At 29.0% G+C, this 7631-nt stretch overlaps 1 protein-coding gene across 1 annotated transcript; it reads left to right on the forward strand.

Annotated features, from left to right (window-relative positions):
• The first annotated feature begins 4879 nt into the window (after window positions 1-4879).
• Window positions 4880-7051, forward strand: LOC127098131 (chalcone--flavanone isomerase 1B-1). Its single transcript, XM_051036637.1, has 4 exons — window positions 4880-5094; window positions 5322-5480; window positions 6369-6592; window positions 6676-7051. The coding sequence occupies exons 1-4, from the start codon at window positions 4968-4970 to the stop codon at window positions 6859-6861; spliced, it is 696 nt and encodes a 231-aa protein (XP_050892594.1). The 5' UTR covers window positions 4880-4967; the 3' UTR covers window positions 6862-7051.
• Window positions 7052-7631: the final 580 nt, after the last annotated feature.

Raw genomic sequence — 7631 nt, forward strand, 5'->3', positions numbered from 1 at the left:
GTACGCATTGTTTACACCATTTGCAAAGCAAAAATGACGCACATCTTATAATTTAACAACAAATTAAAACAAACAAAAAATGATTCGCCAACAAAAGCAATAACAAAAATGCAAAGTCTTATAGGCCGTTTAAAAGTTTGCTTTTGTAATTTGTTACCAGTCATTAGTTAAACACCTATAATTTGAAAAACATTCGAAATCAATCAGGATCATGAACAACAACATTAAATCTTATGAAAAAATATTATAAAAATTAAAATGAATAAATATATATTACTAAGTGATATAAAACATTTACTTACTATTTCCCCCCCCCCCCCCCTTGATGACCGCGACAAATAACATGCCCATCATCTGAATCATTTTCTTTAGATGAGAGATGTACATGTGTTACGAAAGAAGGGGTCTCAAAATTTAAATCTTGATTTTCATCACTATCAGGAATATATTTTCCTTGTAGAACAATTGATCATCTTGTGTTAGAAGGATCAGTGACATAAAAAGACTTGTTTTGCTTGAGATGTCATGATAAATTGTCCGTTCTTATAAGTTTTCTTTTGAAGATTAACCCGTGTGAATCATAATTCACCGGTTTCTACACTAGTGTTATTGTCAATCCCCTTGAAATTAAATAAAGACACTTTAAAACTAACATAATCAATCTCCAAAATCTCCTCAATGACCTCAAAGTACACTCTAGGTGCTAGTACAAGATTGTTATCTTTGGAACTAGAGAAGTACATGGATTCAACTTCAACCATAGCCCCACTATTTTGCATGGTACTACGATCATCCTTTGATTTTGTATAGAATGAATATTTAGTAATTTCGTATGCACTCCAAGTTATTACGTTAAACTTAGGCATATGTGACATCCATTTAATTATCTCTGATGCACTACTCTCTTTAGAAACCATTTCATTAAACCAAGTTATGAATGTTTTGTTATGCTTTATCAATAATATTTTTTCACTCATCCAGGGAAATTTTTCCTTGATAAGACTTTTGTGAGCGGACAAGTAAGGTTGAATTTCATCAACGTTATTCAATATATACAAATGTGTTTGAAGAACTACATCTCGATCAAATGTCTTAATATTTAAACTTTGAATACCTCTACCATTATATCTTCCATCACGACGAGACTCGGGAATTCCTATAGAGTCTGCTTCTGAAAGATAGTTTCTACAAAACTCAATGGCGTTAAATAAATATCTATGTCGTTCCCTGATAATTTTGGACCCAAAACCATTATTGATAACATCATATATTTGTGCTTCATGAACAACCACGAATATAGATTGTAAATTATGAGAAGAACAAACCATGAAGTATGGTTAGCACTCGAATTACCAAACGGGTTCATTTCATCGGTGGCAAGTCCAAGCCTAAGGTTCCTTGGCTCAAGGAAAAAATCTGGAAACAACGAATCAATTCTCTTACACTACAATGAATCAGCTATATGAAATTTTTTTCCATCACATACTTTTTCATCTGAACACCATCTAGTATTCTCTGCCTCATTTCCATTAGCAAACAATCTCTTGAAACTTTAAATTATCGATAGATACCACATTACCTTGGAAGGAATACCCTTTCTAGTTACACCATCATCATCTTCAACATCATTTTCCTTCTTCTTATATCGTGACACCCTACACCTCGGACGCTCCTTCAAGTTTTCATACACTTTCCTATATAATATGCAATCATTACGACATGCATGTATTTTGACATATTCCAAACACATTGGACACAATATCTTCTTGGCCTCATAACTACAGTTTGTCAATATGTTACCTTCTTGAAGCATTTCTTGCAATAAATCAAGCAATTTAGTGAAACTTTTATCCGCCCACCCACCTCTTTCCTTAAGATTGAATAGTCTTAACACAACTGACAATCTTGTAAATTTTTTGCATCCCAGATATAACAACTCTTCCATGTCTCTTCAAAAAGTTTCTTCCACATGAGCTTTCTTGAAATCATCTACTCCAAATCACGAATCATATCTTTAAGAGTATCATTCATAAATTCACCAACTTTAATTCTATACGACGTGGGTCTTTTTTTGTCACTTCACCATGCCATATCCATTTCGTGTAATTTTGAATAATTTCATCACAACCTAAATGATTGAATATAACATCCCTTGGATGTTTTTGCGTATTTTGAAAATTTTCACAAGGACACAAAAAAATCCAATTATTGTCATGAAGGTTTTTTTTCCGTGAATTCAAGAAATTGAATCACTCCATTCTCATACTCTTTACTTAATATATTGGGTTTCATCCAACTACGATCCATAATCACATATAGCTTCTGAAAATAAAATAAAAATCATACACAACCAACAACAATGAACATTCCATCTCAATAAAACAACAATAACACTAAACAACAACAACTATAAATACCTAAAAAACAATACAACATTGTACCATAAATCTCAAAAATTATAACAATAAAAACAAAAATTACAACTAAAAATAACACTACATTATACCTTAAGTCTCAAAAACCATAACAATAACAATAATAGCATCAACGACGACGATAACAACAATATCAACAACAATAATAACAACAACAACAACAACAACAACAATAACAATAACAACAACAATTATGGAGAAAAATTTTAAATACTGAAAATGTGATGAGAGACTCAAATAAAAGTGTTTGTTTGGGGTACAAGCTTCCTTCCTCCTTCGAGAAGATGAAGAATGATGTTAGTTTGTTAGGCCGAGAAGAGAAGAATGACATTCCTTTCGTTCGCTAGGGCACACAATGTGAATGAGACTTAACATTCTGATGAATGAATGAAATATTGTTTAGAGTTTTCATATCGGTTTCTGAAAAATCAAGCGAACATAACAGAGGTAAAAACTTTGTTCAACTAATAATATATTGTTTAGAGTATTCATCTCGGTTTCCTATAAACCAGAGAGATTAAATGATTTATAAAATAAAGACGCCATTTTGATTCTAAATAAAACATAAAATTGCAGAAGTTGAGAATCGAAGCTCAAACCTTGAGCAATATTTTATGTCGATTTTTTATAAAATCGAGATTTTAGGTTTTATATATATATATATATATATATATATATATATATATATATATATATATATATATATATATATAATATATATATATATATATATATATATATATATATATATATATATATATATATATATGGCACTTTCCAGGTTATTTGACCTCACTTTTTCAGTGGGCGATGTGAAAATTTTGCCATGAAATATATTATTTGTAGTAATGTGTTTAAAAAGATACTAAAATGTAAAAAAAATGACTTGTATTTTTATCATTGTTACATTGCTTTATATAGGCCTAAAATCCTTTAAGAATTGCTTAATTCCGTGTAAAAAGCCTTTGATGGAAAAATGAAACACCTTAAATAATTAGAAATTAAAGAGCCATCAAAAACCTTTGTTATCAAATGGAATCAGTGTCAACCTTTAGTGCGCTATGGGTTGTAGTGTTGGACCCTGACACCCTCAGGTCTCTTGTACTGAGGCTAAAAATATGAAGGAAAACAGAGCTCCACTACGGTCAGTAATGCCTGCTATAGATAGAACGTAGATGGTTTTGATTTTTTTATTCCAGTGACCCTTTTCTCATGCAGTTTTCTTCTAATCTGCTCCCGTTCAGCTCCAAGTATGTCTTGTCTCATCCTTTTCATCTAAAACAAAGAGAAAGCACATATAGGACAATAAAAATGCGTAAAATTTGGGCTCCACTATTTAAGTTTTGCAAATAAAACACACTAAAAACATAGTAAAAAATGCTAGTGAACACGCGGTTGGATCGGAAGTCGTCCTCTTCGTTCGAGCGTAGTTTTTGTAGTGATTTGTGATTTTGGATCATAATAAATATGATTGTTGAAATTCACATGAATCAAAATCAATTACCACATTCGGCACCACTATTTTGCTAGAGAATCATAAATGTTTGGTGAGATGGTGTAGCAGAGTCTTGATGTAGTGAAACAGATCTCCGATGTGACGGAGCACAGATGGACCGGTAGATTAACATTTCAACGTCCAAGTCAGTAAGAGAATGAGAAGTATAATAGGTTAAAGATAATATCTTAAATCTCACGTGGAATGTCTTATATGTGAAGGGCAATTATGAATGATTTCAACCAATTCGGCGTTGAATGTGGGAAATTATCTGATGACATCTAACAATAGACAACAATCCATTGCATGATCCAGTGTGGAGCTACAAAATAGGATAATAGTATACTTTTCAATGTCTAGTGGATGGACTTTAGATTGATGATTGAATTTCTCCTAACGGGTGACTGGTCCAAAACACAAATTAATTAAAATTTCTATAAATATATAAGACTTAAATTGAAATTTATATTAAAAAATATAACTCTTAAATCCCAAACTTCAAAGCCTGTCATACTATCGTTGTTCATTATGCTTCAAAGACTCTCATACTATGCTTGTTCATTATGGTTCTTACATAGTGATTTTTTTTCCTAACTACCCAATATGTCATTTTACATAGATCCGGATATGGGGGCTTTGTAATTGTAAAAAACTCAAGAGCATTGACCGATCGTAAAAATATTATTTAATATTTGTACACACATACAAAAAATTATTAATAATTGACTTTTATCATGAAGGGTGGTTGAAACCCTTATCTATTCTAGACAGAACATGCACAACTAGGTATATGATAATATTCCAGCTCAAAAACATAAAAAACTATTGGAACTATTATTGTTTGTTTGTATGTGGTTTTATTTAAAAAAAATTATTATTCTATTAATATAACAATGTTAATGTTTTCTTATAGAACGTGTTGTCCACTATTATTGTGATTTTTCAATAAATAATATAAGCCTAACCTCAAGTGTAACATGTTATTTTTTTCTTAATTAGTTGAAATATATTCTATATAAACCACTTTACTTCTTCAAATGTTTCATCAAATTAAAACAAAAAAAATGGCAGCATCCATCACCGGAATAACCATCGAGAACCTTGAATTTCCGGCGGTGGTGACACCTCCTGGCTCCACCAACTCCTATTTCCTTGGTGGCGCAGGTAGCTTCTTTAACACAACAAATAACTATAATATTGCTTCAAATTATTATAATATTCCACCTAGTGATTAGTGTTAATTCATTTACACGTTTTTAAATTAGTAAAAAAATTAAAGAAATTAGAAAAAGGAAGAATATTAAATAGAAGGGAAAAAAGGTCATTATGATTAATAATATAAAACAATTTATAATTTGAAATAGTTTTTTTTACAATATTTATTATTATAGGGGTGAGAGGAGTGTTCATTGATGGAGGATTTTTGAAAGCTACTGGAATATCAGTTTATTTGGAAGAGAGTGCTATTTCATCACTTGCTCTAAAATGGAAGGGTAAGACTGAAGCTGAGTTGTTGGAATCTCTTGACTTCTATAGAGATATTATCAAAGGTAAATGTACCTAACAACTCACACCTAACCCCTTCATTCTTTTTAAAGACTATTGTGGTTGTTATTTTCTATGCTTTGAATTTTTGTTATTATTATCTTTATATAGAGAGACTATATATGAATACATCAATATAATTATCCCAAAAATTACCATTTTGGTAAAGGTTTGGGAGATTGTGGTCCTCTTAAGGATTTATATTCAAATCTAGTTTGCCACTAATAATTCATAGGATGGATCGGCTTATAAATGACCTAACAAAAAATTGATTTTTTTTATCGGTCGATTATAAGATCGTAAGGTCTGAGATATCAAACTTAAAAAAATAAAAATAAAAAATACTTTATATATGATTTTGTTCTGATTTTAAATGAGATTTTTTATCAATTGACGGTGGAATTTGTCTCTTGAATGCCTTGATTGAAGACTAAATATGAAAGTTTCAAAAAAATAATCGCATTTAATTAGAATCTCAAATAGATGGTGATATTGTTTTTCTTGAATTAATGATTGAAACCTCGGAAATGAATTAATTTATTTGATATAAAAATAATTAATTTATTTGTGTGTTCAGTCAGTATATTTTTCTATTATTTATTTTTGATATTTTTGATTTTTTTAGTATAGAAGAAAGTGAATTTTTTATGGAGTGCGTAAAAACTCATGCATAGTAATATTGTTTCACATAGAACATTAAATATAATTTTAAAGAATTTTTAAGAAGATTGATTTTTATGATAAATGTGGTGCAACTTGTTGTTTGTTTCTATGCTATTTCTGTAAAAAAAATTAATATATTATGTGTTATAATCAAATTAAAATATAAAAATATGATAATATTTGATGCTATTTTTGTATTGAGTGATAATAAAATATAACTATTATTTTAGGTCCATTTGAGAAATTGATTAGGGGAGGAAAGATAATAACATTGGATGGTCGTGAATATGTGAGAAAGGTTTCAGAAAATTGCATTGCTTTCATGAAATCTGATGGAACATACAATGATGAAGAAGAAAAAGCCATTGAAAAATTTAGACAAGCTTTTCAAGAACAGCATTTTCCACCTGGTTCAAGTGTTTTCTACAAACAATCACCAAATGGAACATTAGGGGTTAGTACAACAATTAATATTATATAGAAATTAATATGTTTATATTTATCTGATTAATTTTTGAATGAATGAATTAATTACAGCTTAGTTTCTCAAAAGATGGAACAATACCAGAAGATGAACACAGTGTTATAGATAACAAACCACTTTCTGAGTCAGTGTTGGAGACTATGATCGGAGAGATTCCTGTTTCACCTGCTTTGAAAGAGAGTTTGGCTACAAGAATTCATGAGTTTTTGAAGATTGAGAACTTCAATATTGGAAACTGATTATTGAAAGAACTTCATAAGTTTGTGATGAATAATGTTATTATTATGTATGTATTTTGTTGGTTTTATTTATGTGATGAAATAAGATGAGTATAGCTTAAAATGCTAACTCATATTTATTGTGTATGGAATATTTGTTTGGTTGATGTTAATGAAAAATTGCAAGAGATTTTAATTTGAAAATACAAAAGCACAACACTCATTTGATTTGTATCAATACATGCTTTGAATTGTCTGGTAGTTCCAACTAACGAACTAAAAAAATCTTAAAAGTACCGTTGACCCCACCCCCAAAATAATGAAAAATAATATTCCTATACCAAAGATATACTATACTATACCGTATTTTACTACGATGGTGAACAGTAAAATATTATAATAATAAAATATTATTTTACAAAAATATATATAATTTTTTTTATTAAAGAATATTTTGTGATTAATCAATTTTATTAACTAATATTTAATATTTTATTAATCAATTTTATTTTATTACTAAAAATTGTTTTTATATCTAAATGTTTATTAACCAATTTTATAATTTTGTTAATCAATTTTTTATATTTTATTAACCAGTTTTATCTTATCACTAAAAATTACTTTTATTATCTAAGCGTTTATTAATAAACTTAATAACTTTATTAATCAATTATTTATATTTTATTAATCAATTTTATTTTACTATACAAATTCATTGTTTATGCATTGTACACGAGTATTGTTCACATTTACATGATACTGTTTATACATTGTTCATAATTGCCATTGTA

This window comes from Lathyrus oleraceus, chromosome 6, assembly GCF_024323335.1.
Source record: "Lathyrus oleraceus cultivar Zhongwan6 chromosome 6, CAAS_Psat_ZW6_1.0, whole genome shotgun sequence".
Taxonomy (NCBI): Eukaryota; Viridiplantae; Streptophyta; class Magnoliopsida; order Fabales; family Fabaceae; genus Lathyrus; species Lathyrus oleraceus.